Source organism: Nanorana parkeri, unplaced genomic scaffold (assembly GCF_000935625.1).
Source record: "Nanorana parkeri isolate BGI_ZX_2015 unplaced genomic scaffold, ASM93562v1 scaffold258, whole genome shotgun sequence".
NCBI classification, from domain to species: Eukaryota; Metazoa; Chordata; class Amphibia; order Anura; family Dicroglossidae; genus Nanorana; species Nanorana parkeri.
The window spans coordinates 1540812-1556355 of record NW_017306526.1 but is presented as its reverse complement, the minus strand read 5'-3'; the positions used below and the strand labels follow the sequence as shown (position 1 = coordinate 1556355).

General features: G+C 39.4%; 1 protein-coding gene across 1 annotated transcript in view; it reads left to right on the top strand.

The window, feature by feature from the left end:
* The window catches only part of LOC108787382 (serpin B6-like), a 31862-nt gene extending 23409 nt beyond the window's left edge, over nucleotides 1-8453 (top strand). Inside the window, exon 7 of the mRNA XM_018556920.1 lies at nucleotides 8095-8453. Within this exon, the coding sequence (XP_018412422.1) occupies nucleotides 8095-8343 (249 nt within the window). The 3' untranslated portion in view covers nucleotides 8344-8453. The remainder of the gene's footprint in view (nucleotides 1-8094) is intronic.
* Nucleotides 8454-15544: the final 7091 nt, after the last annotated feature.

Sequence of the window (15544 nt, the reverse complement as noted above, 5' to 3'; positions counted from 1 at the left end):
ATGATTTGAGGATCTACAGCCGTGTGATACAAAAATAACATACATTTCTGTTTAATAGTTAAGGTACTTGAATGCATTTTTAGGATTTAACTCCTGAGTTTAGTGTTACTTTAAAAAAGGTGTTCACATAGATCAAAAAGATGGTGCTTCATAAAAGTTAAATGATGTCTCCAGGAACAGGAAATTCACGTGTATGTTGCAGTGAGTAATTTGTTGAAATGGAGATGTAATGTAATAAGACTGATTGATTGTATACAAGATATCTTTCATAAAAAAATCTTTAAAAAAACGATATCTTTAGTTCTCTGTCTAAGGTCTATGTGTACACTTACTTTTGATAGTACAGCCAAAGCAAGCACATCTGCTTATTCAGGAATCCACAGTAATGTAACCCATGGCACCCATTCAGAATTCAGATTTGAATGATCTGATTATTGTAAGATGAGATCTAGTAGTTCTCCTATGGGTTTCCTTTGCACTTCAGATTTGCTCTTTGTGTTGCCTTTTTGAATAAGCTTTTATTATACTCTCCTTTTTTCTAAACATCTGTGAATATTGTGTTTTGCTTGTAAAGCGCCTTTTTCTTAGGTGGTTTTCCTGCAAGAGCTCCTAACCTACTAAAAACTTTACTAGATGAAGTTGTTTTACAATTATTAAATCTCCATAACCATCCTGAGAATAATAAAGAAAAGGCTCACATCTATACAGTCTGTTGTTTAGCCACTGACATTTGTGCCTTACTTAAGTGTCCTTTCCAAGACGTAAATACTACTATCAAACAAACTTTTGATTTCTAAGCCATATACTATATCATTTATGACAGAAAAATGTACTTACAACAGCTCTACTATATTGGACTGGCTCAATGCTGTTGCCTAAATGGCTAGTAAAATATTACTATAGTAAATGCTTTAATTATCTTTTTATAAAGGTAGACTCTCAGACATGTTCGTTTTTACACCTGCATACATAGCAAAAATGGGTGTTAATCCCAGTAGCGTCTTCAAGTAATCATTTGTAGTCATTGGGCCCAGGTCCCTATACTGCAGCAGCACATCATCTTTAGTATGCCTTAAAGTGGATACATTGCCCATTGTCATGCTAAGAAATAAAGACTTCATGCATTTAGTGCCTGAAAGAAGATCTGTCTTTGTTCCCTGCTGTAATCAAATAATTTCTTCCTTTTATTGTTGCTAGGGAAGGTAAGAAAGTCAAGGAGTAGTTGACTAGTTGCTATAGGGTAACAGTCACAGTTACAGGGTTATTCACAAAAGGGAGAAGAGTTTGGAGAAGGAAGGAGAAGTGAACAATCTCGGACAACATAACTCAACTGGAAAGTGAACTGAATTGGAGAATTTTTCCAAATCAACTATTTTGTCCTAGATTGATCACGTCTCCTGCCTTCTCCAAACTCTTCACCGTTTTGTTGTGAACAACAACAAATAACTGTTAATCTTATATTGTTCCTGTATGTGAATGTTGATAGGTTTATACTTTAAACATAAAATATGTCTTGATTCAGTATGCGGTTTTATATGTGGCATGCTCATTTCGATAGTTATATGTATGTTAATTACATCAAATCTTTTGGTCTCATGCAATAAAACAAAAGGTTCCTCAAATAAAGCAAAGTCATATTGTCTTCATTATCATTAGTTGGTCTTCTATTGCAGTTGTGAAACGGCTGAAGATTTCCTATTACCAGTCCACAAAGACCCCTGTTTGAGTACATGATGGGGTCTGCTTTATTTAGCAGGGGTCTGCTTTATTTAGCAGTGGATTGAACAGGGTGAGCATTATCAGGATACACAGAGGCTGCAGTCTGTGTTGACTTTAACACTAATCAAAGCAAATGCTTCACAGAGCACTGATCTGTATTGCATTTATCTGGTTTCATAAAAAGTGCGTACTGTTCCAAAGATATTATGTGACCATCCCTTTCTGTTCTTTATCACCCACAAGCAAAGCCGAAGCATTTTGTTTTGTGGCAGGTTCAGTTCACCCTGAGGAGCTGCACTTCAAACCCTGATATATTGAGGATGACTAAACCTAAAATACATGGCTGTTGTTTAAAGGGACACTAAATTCGGGACTTAAATCTTAACAATGCATTCAAGTACCTAAACTGTTACAAACAAACTATTAACAAAAATGTGGGTCATCTGTAGATCTTCAAATCATCTCTGAATTGGTGCCGACACTGACCTTCTTTATGGAGGGTTCTACTTTGTTCCCCCTGTGTGTTGTAAAGTAGCCACCACTCCAATCATGTTTACTTAGCTAACTTGCATTGAAGTTATAGTCTTTCACAGGAGTGAGCTTGGAGCTGTGTCTACTTTACAACACACACAGGGACCATGGGGAACAAAAGTAGAACCCTCCAGAAGGAAGGACAGTGTCAGCACCAATTCAGAGATGATTTAATGATCTACAGCCAAATGATACACATAACATACATTTCTATCAATAGTTGGATGCCTTTTTAGGATTTAATTCCTGAGTTTAGTGTTACTTTAAAAAAGGTGTTCACTTAGATCAAAAAGATGGTGCTGCATAAAAGTGAAATTATGTCTCCAGGTACAGGAAATTCACGTGTATGTTGCAGTGAGTAATTTGTTAAAATAGAGATGTAATGTAATAAGACTGATTGTCTACAAGATAGCTTTCATAAAGCAATCTTTAAATAAATGATATATTTAGTTCGCTGTCTAAGGTCTATGTGTACACTTATTTTTGATAGTACAGCCAAAGCAAGCATATATGCTTATTCAGGAATCCACAGTAATGTAACCCATGGCACCCATTCAGAATTCAGATTTGAATGATCTGATTATTGTAAGATGAGATCTAGTAGTTCTCCTATGGGTTTCCTTTGCACTTCAGATTTGCTCTTTGTGTTGCCTTTTTGAATAAGCTTTTATTATACTCTCCTTTTTTCTAAACATCTGTGAATATTGTGTTTTGCTTGTAAAGCGCCTTTTTCTTAGGTGGTTTTCCTGCAAGAGCTCCTAACCTACTAAAAACTTTACTAGATGAAGTTGTTTTACAATTATTAAATCTCCATAACCATCCTGAGAATAATAAAGAAAAGGCTCACATCTATACAGTCTGTTGTTTAGCCACTGACATTTGTGCCTTACTTAAGTGTCCTTTCCAAGAAGTAATTCCTACCTACAACTTTTGATTTCTAAGCCATATACTATATCATTTATGACACAAAAATTTACTTACAACAGCTCTACTATGTGTAATTGGCTCAATGCTGCTGCCTAAATGGCTAGTAAACGATTACTATAGTAAATGCTTTAATGATCATTATAAGGTAGACTCTCAGACATGTTCGTTTTTACACCTACATATATAGCAAATATGAGTGTTTAATCCTGTAGCGTCTTCAAGTAATCATTTGTAGTCATTGGGCCTATGTCCCTATTCTGCAGCAGCACATAATCTTTAGTATGGCAAAGTATAGCAAGGCAAATATAGCAAGGCCATTGCCATGCTAAGAAATAAAGACTTCATGCATTTAGTGCCTGAAAGAAGATCTGTCTTTGTTCCCTGCTGTAATCAAATAATTTCTTCCTTTTTATTGTTGCTAGGGAAGGTAAGAAAATCAACAAGTAGCTGACTGGTTGCTATAGGGTAACAGTCACAGTTACAGGGTTATTCACAAAAGGGTGAAGAGTTTGGAGAAGGCAGGAGAAGTGAACAATCTAGGACAACATAACTGAACTGGAAAGTGAACTGAATTGGTCAATTTTTCCAAATGGCTATGTTGTCCTAGATTGATCACGTCTCCTGCCTTCTACAAACTCTTCACCCTTTTGTTGTGAATAACCCTGTTAATCTTCTGTTGTTCCTGTATGTGAATGTTGATAGGTTTATACTTTAAACATAAAATATGTCTTGATTCAGTATGCGGTTTTATATGTGGCATGCTCATTGTGATCATTATATGTATGTTAATTACATCAAACCTTTTGGTCTCATGGAATAAAGCAAAGTCATGTTGTCTTCATTATCATTAGTTGGTCTTCTATTGCAGTTGTGAAACGGCTGAAGATTTCCTATTACCAGTCCACAAAGACCCCTGTTTGAGTAGATGATGGGGTCTGCTTTATTTAGCAGTGGATTGAACAGGGTGAGCAATATCAGGATACACAGAGGTTGCAGTCTGTGTTCACTTTAACACTACAGAGCACTGATCTGTATTGCATTTATCTGGTTTCATAAAAAGTCCCAAGGAAGCTCAGTATGTAGAAAGTACATTTGCATGTTTTCTACGGTTTGTACTAGTAGCGCTATCCCTCCTGACTTGAGAGAACTATAGGTAGAGACACTCCTAAAAATCATAGGATTAAAGTGAACTGCTCAGGATACTGATAGGAGAGATGCCATAGATTTCTTCTTTATAATAATTTAAAGAAAAACTCTAAGGAAAACAAATTTTAAACCCTTGCAGTGGGGTTATACCGACACTACAAGGGTGAGATGCTTTTTTTCATCTAGGTGCGAAAATAAAAAAAATTATACTCACCCAATCCTGGGAGCCAGTGTCGTGCGAGAATCGCAGGAAATTCTGCAATCGTACGAGAATCGTGCAGTGTATGGAAGGCGTGCGACTGTTTCTAATGTACGGTCGCATGACGTTTGTATATCGAGCATGTTGGAAAACCAGCCGAGAATCGTACGATTTTCGGGTGTTTTTTAACATGATCGAGAGATCACTGCCGAACGGGCCGGTGTGCGCACGAGCACACTGCCTGTTCAGCATTGCAGTCATCGGAAGCCCGTCCCTCAGATATTGTCAAACAATATCTCTCTAATCCACTGCTTGAAACCGAGGTCCTTAAAAATCCAAATTTATTGTTGTAAATTCCATGCAAAGTTCAAAATACAAGGTATACACCACCATAGTATCTCTCCCACATGATTCACCTCCTGGGCTTCATCTCTATGATGAAGCCCAGGTGGTGAGAGGCATTGGAGTGGGAGATATACTATGGTGGTGTATACCTTGTATTGTGAACTTTTGCATGGAATTTACAACAATAAAGTTGGATTTTTATGGACCTCGGTTTTGTGCGGCTGACTGGAGAGATATTGCTTATTTCAAGTGTCTTTCATTTTGTAGGCTGGGAAAAGTAACCAAGAATCTGATTGTTAAGGACAGAGCCGCAGCTAGCTCCTTTTGCGCCCAAGGCAAGAACAAAAAAAAGTGCACCCCCCAACAAGAAATTGAGGACAGCTGTCAGATCCTGGTCGAGCGGCTCTCTCTTCTCACTGCTCAGCCATGCTGCTGTGACCTCCCTCCTCTAGAGTTTTTTAAACAGTGTTTGCATAAAAATAAAATACATTGTAGCAACGTTTTTGTTACATTGTATTTCATTCATCTGGAGATCAAAGAGGTGACATTTGATCTGCATATGACAACCTTTAAAGTTTTTTGGAGGTTTTTTTAAACAATTTATATTCAACCCTTTTTTCCACTTTTATTAATTGTGTTGCTTTAGTTTTTGGTAATGCAAAAAATAAATGCAAACCTGCAAAACATATGTTTAATAAATCCCACTTATGCTTAGGCCTTAATACTGCATGTGCCCTGGGACAGTTGCACCCTATTGCTTATGTATACCCTATTCCTATGTTTTTTTGTGTTCATTTATAAACTAACAACTGCTAACAAATTCTGTTTACATTGTTGTATGCTAGCATTATTTCTGGTACACAGCAGCAGTATGACTCACTAGGTAAGCATATATGCTTTCCATACATTTTAAGTAAACCTGTCAGTAACAACAGTGCTACCAACCTCTAGCACTAGAATGCTGGCAAATGTACCTTAACATGCCTTCTTCTGCAGCCTCACCACACCCTCCTCTTGCGTGTTCCTCCTGGGCCAATTCAGTAAGCATTTAAATGTATCCTATCACCCGAGTTACAGAGAGTTCCATCTAAATGTGTGGCGTGGCACCATTTGGTGCCTACACTGTAGTGCTGGATATACTCCAGTGGTCTGACACCCCTCTCTGTACATTGTTCCAAACAATAGTGTTCCAACTCCCTGAGCAGCCCTGTTGGTTGTAGCAGTGTGCAAGGGGGTATTAGACCGCTGCTTGTGTGTGAGATTTGCAATCCAACTGTCCAGTGTGCTGCTTCAACAAGAGAGTATTTTGAACATTGCTGCAGCACATAGCTGTACAATTATACAGAAGAGTGAGATTATTACTGTATATGCAGCTTGACATAACATTTGCAGATAGAGGTTTCAATTGTGTTTTAGGACACATTTAATTATTTTTTAGTCAATGCATGCCTGAACTAAGTGTTTTTCTTTAAGTGTGCCTGGTGTGAGCAAAGCCATACTGTTTGAAATTTTGAACCCAATGTACTCAGAATTCATTTTTAGAGCTGGAAGAAGATAACGGTCTCTAGAAAGGGTAAGATCTTCTTTATAGGAAGCTTTATTTTCCTGTAATTTTTTACAGATGATTTTGGTATAATTACCAACAACATTGCTAATGATTTCCATTATTAAATCAATTTACTTACTTTCAGTCTTGACAAATCATTTCTAAAATATGAATTGTGCTATGACCATTACATAATATTGAAATGATCTTTCTAAGAATATGATCCTGTGTGCTCTGTAATATTTGATTCTGATTATGTGATTTATTATTAAGCGCTCTGTTTCCTAGCTGGCACAGTTATAATAATAAAAGGCTGAATGCTCATATTCCACAAAAGCCCAATAGCGCTGGTTTCCTTTACACATTTGGACATCTATATGTGGTATGTGGCTTGGCTGTATAGAGGGCACATACATACACTCCTGATGTCAGGGCTGGCAAAGTATTTTATTGTGACACGTTCCCTTTTACTCAGTCCCAATCACTCTCTGCTTATCGGAGAGTTCAACACACCTTATTTCCTTATTTACACAAATACAAGCGACTAAACAGAAGCTAAAAGAATAATTCTTAATCACACTGACCCCCTTCCTTATCAAGCCTGTTCAACAAATAACCGCAGTATGTTTTAGTTGGCAGCGGTCAGTATTACATCAAAGCTTATATTTTAGCAGTGTGACCTTAAGGGCCCATTCCCACCACTGCACTGCCATAACACGCCTTACACATGTTGGTATACTGCAGTGCATTCTTCTTAGTGGTATTGCAATGCAGCACTTGTGGCAATGCACTAATGTGCGTTGCTGTGTGCTGCTAAGAATGCTGCAGGCACAATGTTTGGTCAGTTGTTCTGCATTGGGAAGCCCATTCAAATGAATGTGCTACAGTGGAACTGGATGATGTTAATAGGCCCTCAGGGATAAGTTTAGCATGGGAGGTACTTATTTTCTTTCTAGTTGCTTATTTTTTGTTTACATGCTAAATCAGTTTTTGTAGCAGTTTTGATAGTGTATTTACATTAAAGAACATTTTGGCGGGTATAAAATAATGCATGCTACAAATATATTTCTAAAAAGAGTATCAACTGCATTTTATTGTGGGTGTCCTAATTCTTTTTTTAAAGTTAAGGGTTAAAACCCTTAAAATAATCCTATAAACCAGGTAATAATGGTTAAAATGTGACACCAAAATGTAAAAAAATTACTTTGGTCCTTAGGTTAACATTATTGGGAGTCATGCATCGGTTGTACTATTCCCAGAATAGAAATGGGCAGAAGAATGGCTCCTGATTTCTTTTAAATTTTACCTTTCACATACAGGGATTCCTTAGGGCTCACTCACATGAGCAACTGCACTACAACGCACAGCTGCTGGTGTGTGCTTCCCAGCGCAGGGTTGATGCGCCGATCCTGGCACATCACACTGTTTCCCTTTTTTCTTTTCTTTTTTTCATTAAGTTGTATGGGAACATGTTGGTGCAAGGCGTTCATACAGTGTTTGCATCCTGCTGTGCTGAAAAAAAGTACTGTATGGTTTTTCCATATGATGGTTTTGTGGTATGTTAATATGTGAATTGCATCTGCATGTGGATGAGGAACAATTGTCACTGTGCTTGATCTCCAAGATTATATGTTCTTCTCCTAATCAGTATCTGATTCTATCAATCTGTGTTTGCTTCCAGCTTGAACAGGAACTAACCTTCGAGAAGTTTGCGGACATAATAAATCCATCTAATTTGGAAAAAACTGAAGTGGAACTCTTCTTACCCAAATTCAAGCTAGAAAACTTCTTTGACCTAGAGTCTGTGCTTGGCAGTCTAGGGATGACTGATGCCTTTGATATGGGCAGATGTGATCTATCTGGCATGTCTGGAGATCGTGACCTAGTTTTATCCAAGGTTGTACACAAATCATTTGTAGAGGTGAATTAGGAGGGTACTGAAGCAGCCGCAGCCACTGGTGCTGTAGTCATGCTTCGCTGTGCACATTTCGTACCAAGGTTTGTTTGTGACCATCCTTTCCTTTTCTTCATCATACACAAACAGAGCAGCAGCGTCTTGTTCTTTGGCAGATTCAGTTCACCCTAATATGCATTTAAAGAAATGTTCACTTTACATTTTCATTATTTCAGCACCTAATATATTAGCATCCTATGACATATAACAATGATAATGGTAATTCTAATAAAAACAGACATTATATTCAGTTTATAATATACTTTTGCATATTAGCCTATTTAGTTGTAAACCACAACTGTTTTGCGCTACCATACCAAAGTCAAAACCAAGTTTGAGTATATTTTCTTACAATGGGTTTGATTTACTAGAGGGAAATAGGCTGTGCACTCTGCAGGGGAAGTTTCCCCATAGCTCAGTTAATTCTTAGCAAAGTGAAATTTTCCCACATTCACCAAGCTATGTGAAACAGCCTAATTGCCTTTAGTAAATCAACCCAATGCCTTTTTGAGGAATGGGTTATATGCTGCTTACTGATAGTTTGAATACTGCGTGCTACTAGCATTTTATAAATAAAGTTATACCTGTATATGCAGTATGATTAAATGAAAATGAATGCTTCCTGATTGAGGGACCTATAGTAGTACATCTTATGGCATTTACAAATATGGCTGTAAACTTTTCAATACCTATGCAAACCTAGCTATGCTTAATATTGTATTCATTCTTGTTTAATAATGAAATGCTTGCAGAGTTGCCTTAAACTATATATCATTATATCAAATGTGGCTTTCTGTAAATTTCTTTTAATAGATTTACTTTCTGTCTGTAGACCGGACTCCATGAGTATTCTAATTGTAATTAGAATACTCATGGAGTCCGGTCTACAGACAGAAAGTAAATCACTATACACTATACATGTATGTGTGTGAATCTAACAAAGACGTAGTCATTTTTTGTACTTAGAGTAATCATGCCATTTAACATCCCTGGCGGTATTCCAGAGTGTGGCTCGGGGTTAATTTTCAGTACCAAGAGCGGTAACCCCGAGCCACACTCGGGATTGTGCAAAAGTGTCACTTACCTTGTCCCCGCGAGCCCGCGGTGTCCTCTGCTGTGTGCGCCCGGCCGATGCCGGCATTCGGCTTTCAGTTTTGTTTTCGGGCGTCACAGCGGGGGGCGGAGGCGGCGAGAAATTCAAAAGTGCAAACATGACATTTACACAGAATACACACAATACAGTGTAATCGGTTACAATTACATATATTTATCAAACTATTTCACTTCAATTTTGTCCCGTGCAGTAAAAGTGCCCTGCCCTGCACTTTTACTGTACTCTATTGACTGTGGTACAGATCAGGCAGCGCCCCCAGAATTCCCATTTACTGGAACATTTTTTTTATTATTATATTATAATTTATGATTTCGTGTTTCAAACTATCATACCCGTGATGTCTACTGGACTCTTGTTAGGACAGATTTAGGTGAGTTATTCCTAAGATTAACTAAGAATTACAGGCCTACAATATAAAACAACAAATTGCCATGAAAAACAATGTACCACTTTGGCATGCTAAAATCCTGCATAATCATACCGCCAGGGAGGTTAACAAAGGAAATGAGGGCAACTTCTGAAAATCCAAGAAGGCCATGAACCTGGGATGGCACACTGACTCTTCACTCCAAGGCAGAGCCCTGGCACACTGCTCCAGGGAGGTGAAGGCATCACATTTAAGGGATGCCGGGGTGTGCCTGAGCACTACTGAGACACTCTGAGAACAAAAAGGAGAAATAAAATGTATCAAGGTTGCTTGCATTTGATCAGTCAGCTTGTTTTTTTTTTATGCTCGACTATACAGTATAGGGAACTTTGACAAAGTTATGAATTGTATCTTTTTTTTTGTTTAGTGCCTATACCAATGGTGTCTTGATAAGTAATAGTAATAAAGAGAAAATATGGAACAAACAATTTGCTGTACATTTTTATTTTAAATAAAAGTGTCTTTACCTGTCTCAAATGTGAAGTTGATCTTTCCTATTGCTTTCATTTTAATGTAGGTAGTGCTTGCATGCTACTGTATATACAAGTTATAATTTATGAAGCATGGTAATGGCAAAGCATTTTAAAAAGTCTTGCTGTTCAGATTGTGCATACAGACTGTCATACTGGTCTGAAATGCCAAAGCTAATCTTAGGTCCAGACCTGGTTTGTGAATTCAGTATTTTATCCTCTTATAAAAGATGATAAGCGCCTTATGAATTTAGTAGATACACATGTCCATTTTCTGGCTCCCATGTTCCGTATACTGGCTCAAGGGCTTTGATATCAATTGTAGTGTAGCTAAGTTGGTCCAACTTCACTATCCCAAATCCAGTATGCAGCCAGGAGTGAGAGAATTGTGGCTTCGATCTAACGGATCTCACATAGATGTTTCATTTCGCAAAAGTTGATTTTGAAATTTACAAGTTGGCTGCAATACTATTAAAGTTTATGACTCAGAAGAGGGCAGTTCCTTTTTACAGCAAAAAGCAAACACTGACTCTTTTCATCAGTAATCTTGGCATCGCAGACTTTAGCCTTTGAATGTTATGGTCATTAATAGAGATGAGCAACACTGTTTGTTTCTGTGCTAACATGTTGGGTTTTGGATAACTCAGAGCTTTTAAACAAATGAATAAAGCTTGGAAAAATACTCCAGTTCCTTTGTTAGAGCGTTAGCCAGGGCAAACGCGTTCTGCCTGTACTTATAGTTTGGAGAAAACAACTGTAATATGGGCCATCTATAAAGTAAGATCACTACTATTTTTTGATAGGTCACCAAAAGCATAATCCGTTTCAGGTAAACAGGTGAACTGGACTAAAAGTAGTATACTGGAGTGAACAGCAGCTATACAAAACCAGATAATCTTTTACCTACATGAGGATCAGTTTAATAAAGCATAGCACATGCAGAATTTTTATTCTTGTGCTAAGAATACATGATTAAAAATATATATTTGTCCATTGAGGGACACAGAACCCATAGATTGATATGCATGCGAGTATGTTGCTGTGTACATGTGGATTGGACACTAAATGAAAACAAAGGAGCCCAGCTATTTGTAGTGGCTATATCCTTGCACCTACTGTACAGCCTAGTTTAGTGTTGTGTTTTAAGGAGGATATTTCTCTACAGCTCTACTGGATCAAAACCTGATCTTCATCCACAGCTTTACCAAGTTCTAAAGGGTAAATGTGGCTGCTTCCTCCCATCTATTTATACTCTCTAAGGGTGCCAACATACCTTACGATAATCGCAGGAAATTCCGTGATCGTACGATTATCGTAAGGTGTGTGGAAGCCGTGTGACCTCTACTACTGTAAGGTTGCACGACTTTAAACTTACGAACATGTAGCATGTTCGTAAAAAACTTGACTATTTAGGCTAAAATAATGCTTCATAATGCTTCATGAGACTTAAAGGCTTCTAATAATCGAATGATGTGACTTGAATAAGCACTCCCCCACCTTGAATAATTCCACATTGTATATCACTACAACCTGCAAGTAGAATGGATTTAACCTCTTCACGACTGTTGATGGAATTAGTTCGTCAACATTTTTCAAATGGTTAAAGACTGATGATGGAATAATTCCGTCATGTGGGAAAATGAGCACTAGTCTTTTTTTATTAAAAAAAATAAGAATTTATATTATTCATATGTCACATCATATTAAAGCCAATTTTGTCCTTTAAAAATTATATATAATATGTGTAGGTGCAATGAATGAGGAAGATGGAAATTATTGTTAAACAAACACAGCAAAAATGACAAAATTGCTCCGGTTCCCAGGAACTAAAAAAATTTCTGAAGCTGTCTGAGAGCATTATTTATGGTGGTGGCATCATGTGCCTGGCAAGTGACTACGAAACAGGACAAAACTAAGTCCACTGCAGGGCAATCTAGAGGATAACATCTTTTAGTCTGCAAATGCACTTTCCTCAGGACAATCATGTTTAACAAACTGGTTTAAACCAATAACTTTTCCCTGCTGTGTGGTGAAGCAGTTCTTGCTAAATTCAAAGTTTTCCACGTACTGTTGACTTCTGGTTGTCTACTAGTGGCTGCCAATCTAAAGCCATTAGTAGGTTTGGAAACAAATAGCAATAGCCACTTTTGTAATGCTGAGGAAATGAAGAGGGGAAAGAGACCTAGAAGACCCTTTTCCTGTGCAATTAGCATTTTTAAGCATGACAGCCTCTTAGCACAGGTTTCCCTTAAAGCGACACTAACCTCCAGGAGTTAAATCTTAAAAATGCATTTAATTACCTTACTTATTAACAAAAATGTATCTTATTTGTGTATCACTCAGATGTAGATCCTCAAATCATCTCTGAATTCATGCTGATCCTGTCCTTCCTTCTGGAGGATGGCTGCTTTTGTTCCCCATGGTCCCTGTGTGTGTTGTAAAGTTGCCACCACTCCAAGCTCACTCCTGTGATAGACTACAATGTCAATACAAGTTAGCAAACACCAGTTAGCAAGCAACAGTGCGTTCCAGCCCAATTCTGGCTGGAACGCACTGGATCGCATGGCGGCCAGCTCACTTTGTTGTGGGGCGGGAGGGGGGCGTGACAATGCATTAAGGTGAATGGCACTGCAGACACGCCCTTCGACCGCAATGTGATCGGTGCACGGGAATGTGTGGCACAGCAATGCCTGCTTTCCGGTCAAAAAAGAATATAGCTTGTAGCATTTTTTCTGACCGGACCGCAGGCATTGATGTGCCTTGCGTTCCCGTGCGGCTGATTGCATTGCGGCTGGAGGCGTGGCTACGGTGCCATTGAGTTCAATGCACTGCCATACCCCTTCACGCCCCGCAACAAAGTAAGTCGGCCGCAATGCGATCCTGTCAGTTCTGGCCAGAATGTGGCTGGTGTGACCTAGTCCTAAAAGTGGATCTCAAACTAACTCTTCCAAAGTGATAATAAATGTTGCGCTCAACAAAAAGTGTTAAAACAAAATATCTAATATAACAAAAAAAATTAAGATTTTAATCATGACAACCAACTATTAATATATCATCCAACAATAAGTGTCTAAAATACGTGACATATACACTTCTGTGCGCATGACCCTTCCAAAATATACAATCCACCACTGTGTGTAATGCCAAAAAAATCCAAATATGTGTACTTTATAGTGTCTTCCACTTCTGGAAACGCTGTCAACCTCCACACAGAGAGCCTTTCACCTTCAAATCAGACCCACTATCAGGTCTCTAATAGCAATCCCCTTTTGTATCGGGCGCAATGCCCACACAGGCAAAAAATGCTTATAATATCCTCGGGGGGGTCTGCTTGAGCATTACTATTAGCTCTCAGGCAAACTACAGTTATCCAGCAAACTACCGATCCCTGTCAGTGTCAGATAACTCTGTGATCGGCGGCTGCTGCTCCTCCTCAACGGGGTCCTTCGATGATTGAAAAAGTCTTCAACGTTTTCAATCATTGATTAATCAGCTTTTGATTAGTTGGCCCTGTTCACGGCTCCACGCACGCCGCACCTCCACCCCGCCTCACGCTTGCTGCTGCTAGACCAGCCCGCCTGCATCCACACGCCTCACCTCCTCCCCGCCTCACGCTTGCCACTGCCAGCCCGTATCCATGCTCCACACGCTGCACCTCCTCCCAGCCCGCCCACATCCACGATCGGCACAGGGACGCTTCTCCTCCCCGCCTCACGCTTGCCACTGCCAGCCCGTATCCATGCTCCACACGCTGCACCTCCTCCCAGCCCGCCCACATCCACGATCGGCACAGGGACGCTGGGAGAAGAAGAAAGGAGGAGCAGGCGTGAGGGGATGACAGCCGCCGACAGTCCCGATCTCAGAAGCAAGTTGCTGGAAGACTGCTCAGGTAAGCCTGCACTTACCTCCCCCCCACTTGGTGCTCTATAATGTATTGCTGGGATAGTGGGATTTGTATTCCTCTATAGCTGACGGTATATTGCGCTGTACTGTATATTATACAATCAGCTATAGAGGACTACAAATCCCAGCAATACATTGTATGTATAATGTATTGCTGAGATTTGTTGTATCCCTATATAGCTGGTGGTATTCTGCATTGCGCTGTATAGAGGACTACAAATCTCAGCAATAATACATTATAAAGCTGAATACCACCAGCTATAGGGGAGTACAACAAATCCCAGCGATAGTACATTATACAGCGCAATGCAGAATACCACCAGCTATATTGTACTATATTGTACTATTTCTGGGATTTGTTGTAGTCCTCTATAGCTGGTGATATTCTGCATTGTGCTGTATAATGTATTATTGCTTGGATTTGTAGTCCTCTATAGCCGGTGCCATTTTGCATTGATTGCTGCATAAGTTTACACTTTCCATTTCACTATATTGCACACCACACTTTTTTATTTTCACTACTCCAAGCTTGCTCCCGTGATGGACTACAATCTCAGTACAAACTAAGTCCATCACTGGAGCCATTTTTTTTAATCCGATTAATCAAACTTAATAATCGGCTAACTGCAGCACTAGATTAATGGTCACCCTACACCAGGGATCCCCCACTATCCACCAGGGATCCCCCACTAACCACAGCAGAGCCCTCATTAACCACCAGGGATCCCCCACTAACCACCAGGGAGCCTCCACTGGCCACCACAGAGCCCCCACTAACCACCAGTGAGCTACCACAGAGTTTCCACTAATTATTAGGGAGCCCCCACTGGCCACCATAGATCCCGCACTGACCAGCAGAGAGCCCGCACTGACCACCTGACAGTCCGCATTAGCCACCTGTGAGCCTAATTAGGGAGCCACCTCTGCTCCACACACACGCACCCGTGAAACTCTCTGGACCCTGGTGAGAGCCTGCACAACACTCATGAGACCCTGGAGACATCAGGCGGAGAACCCAGAGCAACAGAGTATGTAGCTTCATATTATTCTGCATTGCTGTAATATGTATTTGTATAGAGGACTACAAATATGGGATTTGTAGTCCTCTATAGCTGGTGATATTATTCTGCATTGCTGTATAATGGTATTGCTGGGATTTGTAGTCCTCTATAGCTGATGGTATTCTGCAATGCTGTACAATGGGATTGCTGGGAATTGTAGTTCTCTATAGCCAATGCCATTCTGCAATGCTGTACAATGTAT